Here is a 19,920-nt window from a genome sequence, read left to right as displayed (position 1 = left end):
TGAAATTCTTACAACATTTTGGAAATCCATATACCTCACGAGTTATTGGTTATTATATAAATATCCTGGTGAAGTAACCCAGATGTTTTTTCTACATAAGTAGATGCTTTTGCAAAAAATATTTTATCTATGTTTTCCTTCCAACTGAAACGAAATCTAAGGTATTAAAATTTAGGAAAAGTAGAAGGCATCAAGGCACGGTCATTGTAACTACTCAGTTTACAAAATATTTACACGCATATGTACATATAATTGTATAAGATTTGCGCCCCAACTCTCATTTATAAAAACATATTTTATTAACTGGTTTCAAGTTTCAACAGCGGTTACCCCATTATCCATTATCCTGGTTACCCCAGTGTTATCCAGGAAGTGCCATCAGCCATCACTGAAGGAGAAGAGGAAGAGGAGAAAGGAGTACAGTACGGTGTAATCCCTTGCGCCCAACACCGTCAAGCACACACACACACACAGTACACACTTGAAATACTGGTGTATGTTATGTAAAAATAATTACATTAATTATTTTATGGCATCTGTTTCAGAAGTGCTTGCCGTTTTTAATAGCATTATGTAATGAGGGTATAGATGTGTAAATAATTGTAAATCTGCTCTTGTGCTTTTATTGGGGAATAGGCTCTCCTCAAATGATAGAATTGAACACTTTGTGAAGAACGTTTTTTCGATTGCACCAAACTCAACCTTAAAGTGTGACCTAGTACCCTTAATCGGTCTTAAATTATTTATTAACAATGTCACCAACTAATGAAAATCATTCATTACAGGATTAAGAAAGAGTAAAAAATTACTTTATCACTTTTATTAGCTGTTGTGATTGTACCTATACAACGTGCAAACCCTGTCCTTGAAAAAATATCAAACTTTACTGTTATTCTGATTGATAAATTTCAGCAACCCTTGCTATCCATAGCATTAATTTTTTCAGGGAAAACACTAATTTCAAATTGAATGAGGTGTAAAACATTGATTACCTGTATATATAAATAACGAACAATAATATTCGTGATGGTAGTTAACTTGTTAGTGATTATTTATTGCCCTCAGAATCATGAAAAAATCACTTCCCAAACGATTTGTAGAGGGATTACATAAGTCAACTCTTAAAGATTTGTATTCATATATTTTTATTTTCATCACCTATTTAACCTGTTATGTGTTGTGTCAACCGTAAATCGTTTAGGAGTTGGTGGAAGAAAAACATCAAGGTGGAGTGATTCTTGTAATGATTTTTCTCAATTTCATAATCATGGTTCCATCCAATAATTTTGGTAAATCCTTACTATGATAAATGAGAAAATAAGTGTTACTTAAAGGTGTAACCAACAATAACACACTGCCAAGAGTTGCTTATAGTTGTTGTATTCGCCAACAGATGCATCTCATGCTATCCTTTGATTTCTTTCCTATAATAATTAAGTTGTATGTGGTATTTGGTGGTATAAATGAAAATACTTACCTATTAATAAATAAGGATCAAATTATTTTTGTTTCAACTATCTATACTATACGATAGACAGTTTGATGAAATGATATCACTAGATCTCTAAATAATGTTGTAAACTAAATATACATACCTATATTTTGAAAATAGTTAATGATAACTAAAAAGGTACCTAATTTAAAATGAAATAATAAATCATTGTTAATCAATGATTTCATTGTTGTAATACAAAGCCAAAACAAACTTTGAATACTTATCTCTAAACATCTACAAGTTAAAATTATCATTGAAGAAGTTTGTGCAGCGTAATAATAATTGGAAATTAAACGAACTTACCTGTAAGTGAAGTTCATTTCAATTATATTAGCTGCACAAACTTCGAAATGATAACCCATCCCGCCCAGTACCCACGTTGTCCTGAGACAGCCAGGGATTCGTGTACCTATAATCCCTGTCAAAGTTATGGCAATATTGGCTTTGCTGAATTGGGGGCCAAGTTGTTCCATCTATTGGCGTATTCACTGCCAGCGTGAGCTGAAAGCATAGCGGATACCATATGTTTTTTCCGCTTTGTAGCGATAAGTACCTAAGAATAGAGAATCCTAGCGGGCTACTGGCAGTGAAAGTGTTATGTCTTGGCTTGTTACTCTAAACTAAATGACATTGACAGTTGACAGCGCGGGAATCGTTCAACGTAGGAGTTATGTTCATAAATCAGATACATATTTTTAATTTTGGCTTTGCCTCTCTGTAACATTCATGGAACAGGCTACATGATAAAGCACGTACTACAAGTTAAAATTATCATTTCGAAGTTTGTGCAGCTAATATAATTGAAATGAACTTCACTTACAGGTAAGTTCGTTTAATTTCCAATTATGATTATGTGCTCTTATATATCAGCCCTAATAGGGTAAAGCGAGTGCGGCCGCTCTAGGCGCCAAATGTCAAAATACGGATATTAAAAAATGTATGAAAATAATAAGAGGCACTTTAGGCACTGTGGCACGCGCGCGCATATAAACGGGGAGTGTCGAGGCAGGGTGCCTAGCCAACGAGCCAATCGTTTACCTACGCTACGTATAGCGAAGCGTAGTCGTCTTTCTCTATCACTCTTCTATATAGTGCAGAGACAGCTTTGTTTCGTTCGGTACGGAGCGTAAAGGATTGGCACGTTGGCTATGCATCAAGGGGCGATTCCAGCTATCCAAAAACCAGAGACGATGCGCGACCGGAAATATACTTAATACAATATTATACAACGTAGCATAATAGTATAGTATACGATAATATCATAAAACAACTCAAAAAGTGAATAAAATACACAGCATACATAAGTCGTGGTGTAAGTTTTTTAAGTGGCGTTGCTAAAGTTGAATAAACAACATTTCACTGATTTTGATTTTAACTAAGATGTGCCAATAAAGAGTATTCTATCTATTTCACAGTTGTCCCCGTAGGTAAGTGAAATAGTCCTCCATACCCGTTTTGATGGTGAGCATTACCCTCTGTTTTGTAAGAGCTCTTTCCCACTGACGTACAGTTTTTTGCGGGTACGGTTTTCTGCAGGATCCAGTTTTCTGTAGTATGCGTGCAGTATCCCATGCTCGTGTGAAGTGTAAACGTTACTATATATATTAGCACGTGTACTACTAAAACGGGATCCTGCAGAAAACCGTACCCGCAAAAACCTGGACGTCAGTGGGAAACTGCTCTAAGGCGGGTAAGTAATCTTTATATAATATATTACCTATTGCACTCCGGGTTGCCCCAATAAGTGAGATGGTCTTCCCCGTTGAGCCTCTCGATGACGTTCATTCTGTTCATGTCGCGTTCGCCCGTGTTAATGGTGAAATGCTCGTCTACGGTGCCGTTTTTCTGGAAAATTACACAAATTAAGTTTTCCAATATAAACTGTCGTGAGACGTGAGACAGACTAGGTAATATAAAAAGGTGGTTTAGACTCATGTATTTTTTTCACTCGCGCGACACGTTTCGGAGAGCCTAGCTTACGGTTCGGCCACGACATTGAGCGACTTGCGTACACGGCGAACATAAGGTGATCATATTAAATTCTCCTTAAGAAGTCCGCAGCAAGCTTGGCCGAATTTTACCATAAAAACAGAGTTTCGTTCTCATTTTATAACTACTTGTTGGATTGTAATTTGCATTGAAACTTTGCACATACAATGACATGAGGTACCTATATCTACCTATGCCTGTAATTATTAATTAGCTATATATATTTATTTACATTTATTTACAAACAAGATACATACAGTACTAAAAGAAATTAAAAACTAGCTTAAATCTAAAATAGGCCCTTGAGGCATTGTACCAAGGATGCTGGCGACATTTCCTCGCTGTATCGCAATGCTGATACGTTGTGCGAGGTAGCCGCCAGCTCTTCGATCACCAGTTACGTCAACCAGACGCTTCGCGTTTTATAATATAGCTCCTGCAGCAGCTAAAACTACTACTCACCGTGGCAAGCAATCCGAAATTTGTAAATTTCAATTGTCCTTGCAGACTTAGATAAGTCTTCGCCGTGTTAATGATTGAATCATCATAACCCCACAGGAACCTGCCAAAATGAAAAATAATTGCAACATTTTTTATGATAGGAGGCAAAAGAGCAGACTAATCGCCTGATGGCAAGCAATTACTGTAGACCATGGACACCTGCAACACAGTTGTAAGTGCGTTGCCGGATTCAAAGTGCGTGTACGCTCTTTTCTTGAAGTTATAAAGGTCGTGTCTGTCATGGCAATACCGCGGGCGACAGTTTATTCCACAGTTTAGGTGCGAGGAAGGAAGTTTCTGGAGAAATGAACAGTTGAGGACTACCAGTGCCAATGCAACCATCTAAAATATCTAAATGGTAGCCAACCGCGATATTTTATACATCACTACATAGTAGGTACATATATAGTACTAGCTGTTGCCCGCGACTTCGTACGCGTGGATTTGTATATTGGTGGTTATATATTCTACATTAGCTTAGAACATTATGCAGCAAGAGATTGCGGTAGGACGGTTAATCATTTCTTAATTATTAATATTATACAATGCATGAGACTTGTCTTTCACAACCTACTAAGTTTCAAGCCCCTAACTGAATAAAATTGTCCTCGATATAATCCCTCTAAACCCCCTTAGAAGATTTTCAGTAATAAAACCTACTACCTAACTACCTATTTACGAAGTTTCAAGTTCCTAGCTTTAAATACAATTTGCACCCTAAGACGAACTTTCATCCCCTTTTTAACCCCCTTAGGGGTTGAATTTCCAAAAACGTTGCAATTACTTTTTTTGTAATCGGCTATTATGCCTTTCTAAGAAGTTTCAAAGCATTTGTAATGGATTCAAACATTCAACCCCTGTTTAACCCTGTTAGGGGATGAATTATACAAAACGCTGAAATTTCTTTTCCTGTATTTTAATAATATCCCGAAAAACAAAGATTCAAGTCCCGCGTTCGAAAAAATATTTGATATCCATACAAACTTTCAACCCCTTTTTCACCACTTTAGGGGATGAATATTCAATAACGCTGAAATTAGTTTTCTTGTATTTTAATAACATATATATTTACGAAGTTTCAAGTTCCTAGCTTAAAATAAAATTTGAACTCCATACAAAATTTCAACCCCTTTTTAACCCTGTTAGGGGATTTACAAAACGCTGAAATAACTTTCCCTGTCTTCTAATAATATCCCCAAATACAAAGATTCAAGTCCCGCACTTTCAAAAATATTTGATATACGTACAAATTTTCAACCCCATGTTTTACCACCTTGGGGGATGAATTTATAAAAACGCTGAAATTTATTTTCTTGTATCTTAATTCAATACCTTTTTGCAAAGTTTCAAGTTCCTAGCTTAAAATAAAATTTGCACCTTAAGACGAACTTTCATCCCCTTTTTAACCCCCTTAGGGGTTGAATTTCCAAACACGTTGCAATTACTTTTTTTTGTAATCGGCTATTATGCCTTTCTAAGAAGTTTCAAAGCATTTGTAATGGATTCAAACTTTCAACCCCTGTTTAACCCTGTTAGTGGATGAATTTTACAAAACGCTGAAATTACTTTTCCTGTATTTTAATAATATCCCGAAATACAAAGATTCAAGTCCCGCGTTCGAAAAAATGTTTGATATCCATACAAATTTTCAACCCCTTTTTAACCCTGTTAGGGGATTTACAAAACGCTGAAATAACTTTTCCTGTCTTCTAATAATATCCCCAAATACAAAGATTCAAGTCCCGCACTTTCAAAAATATTTGATATCCGTACAAATTTTCAACCCCATGTTTTACCACCTTGGGGAATGAATTTTTAAAAACGCTGAAATTTGTTTTCTTGTATCTTAATTCAATACCTTTTTGCAAAGTTACAAGTTCCTAACTTAAAATAAAATTTGTACCTTAAAACGAACTTTCATCGCCTTTTTAACCCCCTTAGGGGTTGAATTTCCAAAAGCGTTGCAATTACTTTTTTTTGTAATCGGCTATTATGCCTTTCTAAGAAGTTTCAAAGGATTTGTAATGGATTCAAACTTTCAACCCCTGTTTAACCCTGTTAGGGGATGAATTATACAAAACGCTGAAATTACTTTTCCTGTATTTTAATAATATCCCGAAATACAAAGATTCAAGTCCCGCGTTCGAAAAAATGTTTGATATCCATACAAACTTTCAACCCCTTTTTCACCACTTTAGGGGATGAATATTCAAAAACGCTGAAATTACTTTTCTTGTATTTTAATAACATATATTTTTACGAAGTTTCAAGTTCCTAGCTTAAAATAAAATTTGAACTCCATACAAACTTTCAACCCCTTTTTAACCCTGTTAGGGGATGAATTTTACAAAACGCTGAAATAACTTTCCCTGTCTTCTAATAATATCCCAAAATACAAAGATTCAAGTCCCACACTCTCAAAAATATTTGATATCCGTACAAATTTTCAACCCCATGTTTTACCACCTTGGGGGATGAATTTTTAAAAACGCTGAAATTTGTTTTCTTGTATCTTAATTCAATACCTTTTTGCAAAGTTTCAAGTTCCTAGCTTAAAATAAAATTTGCACCCTAAGACGAACTTTTATCCCCTTTTTAACCCCCTTAGGGGTTGAATTTCCAAACACGTTGCAATTACTTTTTTTTGTAATCGGCTATTATGCCTTTCTAAGAAGTTTCAAAGCATTTGTAATGGATTCAAACTTTCAACCCCTGTTTAACCCTGTTAGTGGATGAATTTTACAAAACGCTGAAATTACTTTTCCTGTATTTTAATAATATCCCGAAATACAAAGATTCAAGTCCCGCGTTCGAAAAAATGTTTGATATCCATACACATTTTCAACCCCTTTTTCACCACTTTAGGGGATGAATATTCAAAAACGCTGAAATTAGTTTTCTTGTATTTTAATAACATATATTTTTTTGAAGTTTCATGTTCCTAGCTTAAAATAAAATTTGAACGCCATACAAATTTTCAACCCCTTTTTAACCCTGTTAGGGGATGAATTTTACCAGACGCTGAAATAACTTTTCCTTTCTTCTAATAATATTCCCAAATACAAAGATTCAAGTCCCGCACTCTCAAAAATATTTGATATCCGTACAAATTTTCAACCCCATGTTTTATCACCTTGGGGGATGAATTTTTAAAAACGCTGAAATTTGTTTTCTTGTATCTTAATTCAATACCTATTTGCAAAGGTTCAAGTTCCTAGCTTAAAATAAAATTTGCACCCTAAGACGAACTTTCATCCCCTTTTTAACCCCCTTAGGGGTTGAATTTCCAAAAACGTTGCAATTACTTTTTTTTGTTATCGGCTATTATGCCTTTCTAAGAAGTTTTAAAGCATTTGTAATGGATTCAAACTTTCAACCCCTGTTTAACCCTGTTAGGGGATGAATTTTACAAAACGCTGAAATTACTTTTCCTGTATTTTAATAATATCCCCAAATACAAAGATTCAAGTCCCGTACTCTCAAAAAATCTCCGTACAAATTTTCAACCCCTTTTTTACCACCTTGGGGGATGAATTTTTAAAAACGCTGAAATTAGTTTTCTTGTTTTTTAATTTAATACCTTTTTACGAAGTTTCAAGGTCCTAGCTTCAAATAAAATTTGCACCCCAGGACAAAGTTTCATCCCCTTTTTTACCCCCTTAGAGGTTGAATTACCTAAAACGTCGCAATTACTTTTTTTTGTAATCGGCTATTACGCCTTTCTAAGAAGTTTCAAAGCATTTGTATTGGATTCAAACTTTCAACCCCTTTTTAACCCTGTTAGGGGATGAATTTTCAAAAACACTGAAATTACTTTTCCCGTCTTATAATAATATCCCCATATACAAAGTTTCAAGTCTAACACTCACAAAAATATTTGATCTCCATACAAACTTTCAACCCCTTTTTCACCACCTTGGGGGATGAATTTTCGAAAAGGCAGAAATTAATTTTCTTGTTTTTTAATATAGTACATTTTTACGAAGTTTCAAGGTCCTAGCTTAAAATAAAATTTGCACCCCAGGACAAAGTTTCATCCCCTTTTTTACCCCCTTAGAGGTTGAATTACCTAAAACATCGCAATTACTTTTTTTTTGTCATCGGCTATTATGCCTTTCTAAGAAGTTTCAAAGCATTTGTAATGGATTCAAACTTTCAACCCCTTTTTAACCCTGTTAGGGGATGAATTTTCAAAAACGCTGAAATTACTTTTCCCGTCTTATAATAATATCCCCACATACAAAGTTTCAAGTCCAACACTCACAAAAATATTTGATCTCCATACAAACTTTCAACCCCTTTTTCACCACCTTGGGGGATGAATTTTCGAAAACGCAGAAATTAATTTTCTTGTTTTTTAATATAGTACATTTTTACGAAGTTTCAATGTCCTAGCTTAAAATAAAATTTGCACCCCAGGACAAAGTTTCATCCCCTTTTTTACCCCCTTAGAGGTTGAATTACCTAAAACGTCGCAATTACTTTTTTTTGTCATCGGCTATTATGCCTTTCTAAGAAGTTTCAAAGCATTTGTAATGGATTCAAACTTTCAACCCCTTTTTAACCCTGTTAGGGGATGAATTTTCAAAAACGCTGAAATTACTTTTCCCGTCTTATAATAATATCCCCATATACAAAGTTTCAAGTCTAACACTCACAAAAATATTTGATCTCCATACAAACTTTCAACCCCTTTTTCACCACCTTGGGGGATGAATTTTCGAAAACGCAGAAATTAATTTTCTTGTTTTTTAATATAGTACATTTCTACGAAGTTTCAAGGTCCTAGCTTAAAATAAAATTTGCACCCCAGGACAAAGTTTCATCCCCTTTTTTACCCCCTTAGAGGTTGAATTACCTAAAACGTCGCAATTACTTTTTTTTTGTCATCGGCTATTATGCCTTTCTAAGAAGTTTCAAAGCATTTGTAATGGATTCAAACTTTCAACCCCTTTTTAACCCTGTTAGGGGATGAATTTTCAAAAACGCTGAAATTACTTTTCCCGTCTTATAATAATATCCCCATATACAAAGTTTCAAGTCCAACACTCACAAAAATATTTGATCTCCATACAAACTTTCAACCCCTTTTTCACCACCTTGGGGGATGAATTTTCGAAAACGCAGAAATTAATTTTCTTGTTTTTTAATATAGTACATTTTTACGAAGTTTCAATGTCCTAGCTTAAAATAAAATTTGCACCCCAGGACAAAGTTTCATCCCCTTTTTTACCCCCTTAGAGGTTGAATTACCTAAAACGTCGCAATTACTTTTTTTTGTCATCGGCTATTATGCCTTTCTAAGAAGTTTCAAAGCATTTGTAATGGATTCAAACTTTCAACCCCTTTTTAACCCTGTTAGGGGATGAATTTTCAAAAACGCTGAAATTACTTTTCCCGTCTTATAATAATATCCCCATATACAAAGTTTCAAGTCCAACACTCACAAAAATATTTGATCTCCATACAAACTTTCAACCCCTTTTTCACCACCTTGGGGGATGAATTTTCGAAAACGCAGAAATTAATTTTCTTGTTTTTTAATATAGTACATTTTTACAAAGTTTCAAATTCCTCGCTTGAAATAAAACTTGCACCCCATACAACCTTTCATCCCCTTTTTAACCCCCTTAGGGGTTGAATTTTTCAAAATCGCTTCTTATCTCTTGTACACTTTACAAATTCAACCTAGTGTGCAAATTTCAACTTTCTAGCTTTTGTAGTTTCGGCTCTGCGTTGATGAATCAGTCAGTCAGTCAGTCAGTCAGTCAGTCAGTCAGGACACTTGCATTTATATATATAGAATAAAACAAAGTCGCTTCCCGCTGTCTGTCTATGTATGCTTAGATCTTTTAAACTACGCAACGGATTTTGATGCGGTTTTTATAATAGATAGAGTGATTCAAGAGGAAGGTTTATGTATAATTTGTTAACCCGTGCGAAGCTGGGGCGGGTTGTTAGTATAATATATATCCTACCTGTGAACTGGCAGTTCGATGAGGGCGTCTTTATGATTGGCGTAAAACAGTGCGCCGTTCAAAGCCACCTGGCCGATGGAGTTTATGTTCATCTCTCTCACTTTCGACACCACACCCTGAAAGACGTTTTCGTCGCGAATAAAACTTAAAAACTAGGTTAAATAAATTTGATCTCCAAAGTAACTGTAGGTAAGTTTACAAAAAACAGTCATCTTCCTCGCGTTATACGCATTTTGCCACGGCTAATGGGAGCCTGGGGTCCGCTTGGCAACTGATCCCAAGAATTGGCGTAGGCACTAGTTTTTACCAAAGCGACTTGCCATCTGACCTTACAACTCAGAGGGTTAACTAAACCTTTTTGGGATTAGTCTGTGGCCTATTTTATAAAGCTACAAGTTACAATTTACAAGCGGAAGTCTCGTTCTAACACATAGGGTTAGAAAGAGACTTCCGCTTGTAAATTGTAACTTGTAGCTTTATAAAATAGGCCACTGGTTTCATCACGATGTTTTCCTTCACCGAAAAACTAGTGGTAAATATCAAATATTATTTCGTACACAAGTTCCAAAAAACTCATTGGTATGAGTCAGGATTTGAACCCGCGACCTCCGGATTGAAAGTCGGACGTCATTTCCACCCGGTCACCGCCGCCGCTTTCTTGTATATTTGACAGATAAATACTTTGTTTTTTGTTCGTTCATGTATTTTCAAACAAAATCCGGTATTGTTCATGAATACTATGACTACGACATACGTACCAAGAGTGGCAGGTTAGGCACGAAGACCGTGTCAAACTGTGCCCCTTCCGTCTTGTCCGGTCTGTACCGGAACGTGTTCCGCTCCAGGTAAGAGAACCAGTCCTCCTTAAACTTTATACGTACCAAGAGTGGCAGGTTAGGCACGAAGACCTTCTCAAACTGTGCCCCTTCCGTCTTGTCCGATCTGTACCGGAACGTGTTTCGCTCCTGGTACGAGAGCCGGTCTCCCTCAAACTTTATACGTACCAAAAGTGGCAGGTTGGACACGAAGACCTTGTCAAACTGTGCCCCTTCCGTCTTGTCCGGCCTGTACCGGAACGTGTTCCGCTCCTGGTACGATAGCCAGTCCTCCTCAAACTTTATACGTACCAAGAGTGGCAGGTTAGGCACCAAGACCTTGTCAAACTGTGCCCCTTCCGTCTAGTCCGGCCTGTACCGGAACGTGTTCCGCTCCAGGTAAGAGAACCAGCCCTCCTTAAACTTTATACGTACCAAGAGTGGCAGGTTAGGCACGAAGACCTTCTCAAACTGTGCCCCTTCCGTCTTGTCCGGTCTGTACCGGAACGTGTTCCGCTCCTGGTAAGAGAGCCAGTCCTCCTCAAACTTTATACGTACCAAGAGTGGTAGGTTAGGCACGAAGACCGTGTCAAACTGTGCCCCTTTCGTCTTGTCCGGTCTGTACCGGAACGTGTTCCGCTCCAGGTAAGAGAACCAGTCCTCCTTAAACTTTATACGTACCAAGAGTGGCAGGTTAGGCACGAAGACCTTCTCAAACTGTGCCCCTTCCGTCTTGTCCGGTCTGTACCGGAACGTGTTCCGCTCCTGGTACGAGAGCCGGTCCCCCTCAAACTTTATACGTACCAAAAGTGGCAGGTTGGGCACGAAGACCTTGTCAAACTGTGCCCCTTCCGTCTTGTCCGGCCTGTACCGGAACGTGTTCCGCTTCTGGTACGATAGCCAGTCCTCCTCAAACTTTATACGTACCAAGAGTGGCAGGTTAGGCACCAAGACCTTGTCAAACTGTGCCCCTTCCGTCTAGTCCGGCCTGTACCGGAACGTACGTGTTCCGCTCCTGGTAAGAGAGCCAGTCCTCCTCAAACTTTATACGTACCAAGAGTGGCAGGTTAGGTACGAAGACCTTGTCAAACTGTGCCCCTTCCGTCTTGTCCGGTCTGTACCGGAACGTGTTCCGCTCCTGGTACGAGAGCCAGTCCCCCTTAAACTGTATGTTCACGCGCTCCACTTTCTGTCTGCAACAAACATATGGCATTCATTCATTTATGTTATTTTGTGTACTTAAACATCTAACGAAACTAAGGTAGGGACAAACTGAGCACGTACGCAAAGTTTACAATGCATTATGAAATCTGGACCCTGAAATGTGTATGCTTAGAAACGACGATTGGTCTGGCCTAGTGGGTAGTGAACCTGCCTGTCAAGAATCCCGGTAAGGGCATTTATTTGTGTGATGAGCACAGATATTTGTTCCTGAGTCTTGGCTGTTTTCCATGTATGTATGTATTTGTCTATTATATATCGTTGTCTGAGTACCCACAACCCAAGCCTTCTTGAGCTTACTGTGATGGGACTTGTGTAAGAATGTCCTATAATACATATTAAAAAAAAAAACATATTTATAGGTACTTTTGCATGCGTATGACAAGTATATTTCTAAGTAAACTTAGAGGTTTGATTTTTTCACAGCTTCAAGGGACCGTAGACTTGAGTATATGGTTTAAGTTTCACCTTGATGCAGTGCAGTGCCTTGATGCCTCCACGCGTTCCCGAGATAAAGGGTCTTGACAGACAGATGGACAGACGGGCGGACGTTTTTTTCCTTTTGAGGTACGGAAATAAGGAAACCTACAACACAGTACTTAGTATCACTACATAGTATAAAACAAAGTCGCTTCCCGCTGTCTGTCTGTCCCTATGTATGCTTAGATCTTTGAAACCTCGCAACGGATTTTGATGCGGTTTTTTTAATAAGTAGATAGAGTGATTCAAGAGGAAGGTTTATGTATAATTTGTAGGGATGTACAGACTAGGCGCCGACTAGTCGGGAAAGCCGACTATCCGGCCACATTTGTAGTCGGCGATTAGTCGGCGACTAGTCGTCAAAAAAGGCCGATTAGTCGGCCTATTATTAATTACAGAAAGCAGGACATAAATAAAATAAAAAGCCCATATTAGTCCAATGTTACATGTCCATTTTACTTACTTACTTCTTATTTTACTTACTTTTTTTTATTTAGGGTACAAAATATGCTTGTGTTCATATTAAATTCATGTATTGGTAATTATGTAGGTGTATCGTCGCAGTAGCACGGAACATATTTCAGTTGATATTGAAAGCGCGACGACGCAAGGAGAAATACAATTGTTTTTCTAATGCATCCGAACTTGAATAAAGCTACTATAGTTGCCATACGAATGTAATCTTTATCGGGAAGTAACGATTATGAACTTGGCCGACTAGCCGACTAGTCGCCGACTAATCGGCCATCCGAGCGCCGATTAGTCGGCTAGTCGGCCAAAACCATAGTCGGTACATCACTAATAATTTGTTAACCCGTGCGAAGCCGGGGCGGGTCGCTAGTTCAAAACAAATGAAACATGGTTTCATTGAACACATTTCTCGTATCTTACTGGCATGGTGACTTCGAAATCGGCTTCCATTTTGAATTAAGCTTATATAACATTATTATTATCGTGTCTTAGGCTGTTTTTATTATAAATAACATACAAGTGATAAGAGAGGTCAGCCTAATTAGGGCGCTGCCGTTATATGACAAGCGGCATAAATATGTACACGTGTTAACACTTATTTCAATGTGTTAAGGTTCAAAATCTTGTCAACACGAAAATATATGTTTACATAGTTGCGTTGTATATCAGATTAGTGTGATGCGTGATTTAGGATAAACAGTATAATAGGTAATTATTATTACGCTGCACAAACTTCTTCAATGATATATAACTATGTAGTACGCGCTTATCATTTTAGCCTATTCCATGAATGTTACAGAGAGGCAAAGCCAAAATTAAAAATATGTATCTGATTTATGAACGTAACTCCTACGTTGAACGGTTCCCGCGCTGTCAACTGTCAATGTCATTGTGTTTATTCATGTTAGCCTAGACCATTAGGGCTTAATAAAATATAACTTTTTTAATAGGAAATAATAGTAAATATATAATAAATATGTGAAAAAATAAAATATTAGTGTACGACAGTCCGACCAATTACAAAATTGGAAGAAAATACAAGAAGATTGAAGAAGAAAATGCTACTTTCGCGACCAAGGTCAAAGGCGGCGTCGTTTCGTGGATAGCATGACTATCCACCCGGACATGTTGCATATCAAAATAAGAATCTAGCAGCATCATCATCTCCATCTCCGCCAGCGGCGTAGAGAAAAAAGCGATTTTCGCGTGGCGTATAAAAAGCAATCTGTGCCCTCCTCGCTCGCCAGCGACCGAATGTACATATCTAAAATTCCGAAAGAAAATAAACGCAAGGTAAGAAATATTTGTTCATGATTTTCGACGTTTGTGCTAACCTGTGCATTCTGGATTTTTTGGAACACTATTCTAGCTAGGTGTATATCTGTCCGCTAACTGCACATGGTGACTGAGCTGTGCACTGCATTCTGGAGCACTATTCTAGGTGCATCTGTCTGCTAACTGCACACGGTGGTTGTGCTGTGCACTGTGCATTCTGGAGCACTATTCTAGGTGCATCTGTCTGCTAACCGCACACGGTGGTTGTGCTGTGCACTGTGCATTCTGGAGCACTATTCTAGGTGCATCTGTCTGCTACCTGCACACGGTGGTTGTGCTGTGCACTGTGCATTCTGGGCCACTATTATAGGTGTGTCTGTCTGCTAACTGCACATGGTGACTGAGCTGTGCACTGCATTCTGGAGCACTATTCTAGGTGCATCTGTTTGCAAAATAGCTATACTAAGCTTTTTGGAGTACTAACCTAGGTATCTCTGATGATATTTGGACTTGGCAATCTTTCACATATTAATACTAGGTGCATTCAATGCCAGTATCTTTGGGGCATTGTGGTGTTGTCACTTATTCCTTACTAACAGCACTGAGATATGGCTCATATCCTACCTGCCAATGGCAGTGGAAGGCCACAAGTCTTGCTAGAACTGGGTTTTGTAGTCTAGACACGGCTCTTAACCCCATGAGTTAATCAATGTGGTATGCAAAAATTAGGCCGTCTCTTGGTATGTACTATGACTTCAAGTAGGTGAATTAAAACATTTATTCTTATTTCAGCAAGCAAGGAATTAAGCGAGTAAATATTGACATCATGGGACGGAGGCACCAGAAATTTGGATATGGAAAAATCCTAATAGGACAACCTCGTTGTTTGTTTTCAGATGTACAATTAAGAACATTACAAAACCAGTATGACCCAAACAAGATTATGCAAAATAATCTGCGCTGTAAAAATTTTATTGGTGCTCTATTGGTGAGATGCTTGTCAGTAAGGAACAAGGCTAAGTATTTGTTTGCTAACTGTGATGATTTAGCTCTCAATCAATTTTGTGCTGAAACCGGGTGTCGCTTTTAAGTGACTGACCGTCTTTTGTGTGATTATCATCACTGAGAATCTTCGCTAAGGCAGTGGTCCTTTAAATACTAAAGCACAATAAATGGCATTAGAGATTTTTTATTTTATTTTTAAACATGCTGTCGACAAGTGATATTATAAGAAAATCTAGCAGAAAAAATAATGGCTTACGGCCCGGTACTTCAACTTCAAGGGCTCAATTATCAATCATATTTTCCAATGTATGTTTTGCTGTTACTTGTATTTGTTTCATATAATAAAGTATTCATTTAACATTACAACATACAAAAACCCTGGTCAAAAGCAGCGATAAAGAAGCGGAGCAACACTTTCCTCTCTGCAGTCACAATGTGGTCGCACTCAAGTGACATTACAACAGCCTGTGTTCATTTAGAACAAATTCTCAAAAGCTGTGGTTTATTTAAATACACTTCTTTAATTGCAGTGACATCATATTCAATATTTACAAGGATTTTGTCATACAAAATTAAATTTTTGTCAGTGCCAATACCGAAGGTTACAATTCCGAAATATGATCAATTCTGTGAAATTGATAGTCAAATACTAGAAAACTATGTGACTGTGATATATACTGTGTGTATATGCCTATGATGTTCTTATAAAATAATGTACACTTTATACAGTTTAATATTGACTTTAATATTTTCTCTACCAAATCCTAAGAGAAATAAATACAGATACCTATATATTTAAGAAGTCAATTTATTGCAACTAAGCAGTTTAACCCGTCAACTCCCAGGTGTGACGTCACCCATAAGCGTTCTGGCTCAAATCTGAGCCGTGGGATCTGACAGGTTGTCAACAGGGAATTGGAACTGTTATGAAACTAATAAAGTAATGACAACATAAGTCCAATTATTAGACTATTAGACTAGGTGTCGATATGTGTCAGACCTTTCATGAAGTGTCTAAGATCTAGAGGTCACATAATGAGCAATTGTTTAGATTATATATCTATTGTTGAAGCTCATTATTATAAATGTTTTTTATACTATGTAGGTGCATACATATACAAAATACACTTAATTAGTCTTGATACCATTACCTATATGCAGCTATAATCAAATGAAACTAGCTCCTTAGTACTTACCTCAGAAAGCTGGGTAATACTAGAATTATTTCTTTAGCCGATAAGGACAAATACAAACTTAAACAACAGATAAAGTCCTTTATATATTGGTCGCATTGTTATTAGTTTTAATGAACTTTGCTCATATAAATGGGTTGTTGTACCTATAGCTACAAGTTTGGCCAATGAATATGGTTATGTGTGTATTTAAAGAGCTGAATAGATAAAAGTACCTATACTGAATTTCGTATATTGATGGCTAATTAAAATAAAGGGTTATAAATATATATTTTTTGCAGATATTTAATTACTTACAGTAACACTTACACCCGTGTGGAAATTATTAAATGAGCCTAATAGAATGCATTAGGTACATTAATTTTGTTCAGGTTATGGTGGTCTTGTTTATGTTTAAAGACCCTCTTTTCCGGTTTACCACACTGAGATACATCTGAGAGAAGACAACACAGCTATCGCAATTATTTATAAACCGGTGAAATGAAATACAGTATTTTTATGTCTAGGAACATTAGCAGTGGTGTGAAAAGAGACTTTACAATATTCTACTTAAATGCTATATGTGCTTCAAGTGTCATAAGCTGATTGAGAGAAAATAATGTAAGATTTCAGATTTAACGAAAATTAAATTTGAAATTTCTTACAACATTTTGGAAATCCATATACCTACCGAGTTATTGGATATTATACAAATATCCTGGTGAAGTAACCCAGATGTTTTTTCTACATAAGTACTTAGATGCTTTTGCAAAAAATATTTTATCTATGTTTTCCTTCCAACTGAAACGAAATCTAAGGTATTAAAATTTAGGAAAAGTAGAAGGCATCAAGGCACGGTCATTGTAACTACTCAGTTTACGAAATATTTATATGCATACCTATGTACTTACATATAATTGTATAGATTTGCGCCCCAGCTCTCATATATAAAAGCATATTTTATTAACTGGTTTCAAGTTTCAACAGCGTTTTATCCTGGTTACCCTAGTGTTATCCAGGAAGTGCCATCAGCCATCACTGAAGGAGAAGAGGAAGAGGAGAAAGGAGTACAGTACAGTGTAATCCCTTGCGCCCTACACCGTCAAGCACACACACACACACACACACACACACACACTTGAAATACTGGTGTATGTTATGTAAAAATAATTACATTAATTATTTTATGGCATCTGTTTCAGAAGTGCTTGCCGTTTTAATAGCATTACTTATGTAATGAGGGAGCTAGGTATAGATGTGTAAATAATTGTAAATCTGCTCTTGTGCTTTTATTGGAGAATAGGCTCTCCTCAAATGATAGAATTGAACACTTTATGAAGAACGTTTTTTCGATTACACAAAACTCAACCTTAAAGTGTGACCTAGTACCCTTAATCGGTCTTAAATTATTGATTAACAATGTCACCAACTAATGAAAATTATTCATTACAGGATTAAGAAAAAGTAAGAAATTACTTTATCACTTTTATTAGCTGTTGTGATTGTACACAACGTGCAAAACCCTGTCCTTGATAAAACATCAAACTTTACTGTTATTCTGATTGATAAATTTCAGCAACCCATGCTATCCATAGCATTATTTTTTTCAGGGAAAACACTAATTTTAAATTGAATGAGGTGTAAAACATTGATTACCTATATATAAATAATGAACAATAATATTCGTGATGGTAGTTATTAACTTGTTAGTGATTATTTATTGCCCTCAAAATCATGAAAAAATCACTTCCCAAACGATTTGTAGAGGGATTAAGTCAACTCTTAAAAGATTTATTTTTATTTTCACCACCTATTTAACCTGTTATGTGTTGGTGTCAACCGTAAATCGTTTAGGAGTTAATATTGGTGGAAGAAAAACATCAAGGTGGAGTGATTCTTGTACTTAATGATATTTCTCAATTTCATAATCATGGTTCCATCCAATAATTTTGGTAAATCCTTACTATGATAAATGAGAAAATAAGTGTTACTTAAAGGTGTAACCAGCAACACACTGCCAAGAGTTGCTTATACTTAGTTGTTGTATTCGCCAATAATTGCATCTCATGCTATCCTTTGATTTCTTTGATATTCCTATAATAATTAAGTTTTTATGTGGTATTTGGTGGTATAAATGAAAATACTTACCTATTACTAAATAAGGATCAAATTATTTTTGTTTCAACTATCTATATACTATACGATAGACAGTTTGATGAAATGATATCACTAGATCTCTAAATAATGTTGTAAACTAAATATACATACCTACCTATATTTTGAAAATAGTTACAGATAACTAAAAAGGTACCCAATTTAAAATGAAATAATAAATCATTGTTAATCAACGATTTCATTGTTATAATACAAAGCCAAAACAAACTTTGAATACTTATCTCTAAACATCTACATAGTTATATATCATTGAAGAAGTTTGTGCAGCGTAATAATAATTGGAAATTAAACGAACTTACCTGTAAGTGAAGTTCATTTCAATTATATTAGCTGCACAAACTTCGAAATGATAACCCATCCCACCCAGTACCCACGTTGTCCTGAGACAACCAGGGATTCGTGTACCTATAATCCCTGTCAAAGTTATGGTAATATTGGCTTTGCTGAATTGGGGGCCAAGTTGTTCCATCTATTGGCATATTCACTGCCAGCGTGAGCTACAAGCATAGCGGATACTATATGTTTTTTCCGCTTTGTAGCGATAAGTACCTAAGAATAGAGAACCCTAGCGGGCTACTGGCAGTGAAAGTGTTATGTCTTGGCTTGTTACTCTAAACTAAATGACATTGACAGTTGACAGCGCGGGAACCGTTCAACGTAGGAGTTACGTTCATAAATCAGATACATATTTTTAATTTTGGCTTTGCCTCTCTGTAACATTCATGGAATAGGCTAAAATGATAAGCGCGTACTACATAGTTATATATCATTTCGAAGTTTGTGCAGCTAATATAATTGAAATGAACTTCACTTACAGGTAAGTTCGTTTAATTTCCAAATATTATCATCTCATTAGTGTGTGAGAGAGAAGTCACGCACACAACAAAAAAATAATGTAATGATAGGGAGTTTTTGAAATTATAACTACAAGATGGATCTAAAAGTTTCTTCAAGGTTTTTTTTAGCTTAATATCGTGCGCTTATAAGCCACATTTCACTTATACATTCCTTCAATACTGTTACAGATGTAGTGCATTGTTTTCCATCGTATTTTCTAGGAGACGTTCAAACATTCGTATTTGTCATGCTACTTCAGTCAACCTCAGTACGTTTTGTACCGAGACTGACTGAAATAGCAAGATACGTTCGTATGTTTCCGTGAAAATACGATGGAAAACAATTATGAACTACATATGTCCACACGTTACACGATAAAGAATTATACTAATGTGTCTAAGTCAAAATCGTAAGATTGACGATGATGTCTATAATGCAAGATTGTAAAAAAAAATCCTTATAAAGTAGGTAATAAAAAAAAGATGAATGAAGCTACTCGACTCCCG

The 19,920-nt window shown here is 36.5% G+C and overlaps 1 protein-coding gene across 2 annotated transcripts in view; it reads right to left on the bottom strand.

Moving 5' to 3' along the window:
* LOC134660584 (scavenger receptor class B member 1-like) overlaps window positions 1-19,920 on the bottom strand; it is an 83,557-nt gene that overhangs the window by 9,572 nt on the left and 54,065 nt on the right. For both annotated transcript variants that reach the window (XM_063516363.1, XM_063516364.1), the window contains exons 4-7: window positions 11,833-11,971; window positions 9,964-10,079; window positions 3,947-4,046; window positions 3,213-3,340 (exon numbers count right to left, since the gene is read on the bottom strand). In XM_063516363.1, coding sequence (XP_063372433.1) covers window positions 3,213-3,340; window positions 3,947-4,046; window positions 9,964-10,079; window positions 11,833-11,971 — 483 coding nt within the window. The remainder of the gene's footprint in view (window positions 1-3,212; window positions 3,341-3,946; window positions 4,047-9,963; window positions 10,080-11,832; window positions 11,972-19,920) is intronic.

The sequence above is a fragment of the Cydia amplana genome, chromosome 27 (genome assembly GCF_948474715.1).
Source record: "Cydia amplana chromosome 27, ilCydAmpl1.1, whole genome shotgun sequence".
NCBI lineage: Eukaryota > Metazoa > Arthropoda > Insecta > Lepidoptera > Tortricidae > Cydia > Cydia amplana.
The sequence above is the reverse complement of the archived record's forward strand: the minus strand, read 5'-3'. Positions and strand labels throughout refer to the sequence as shown.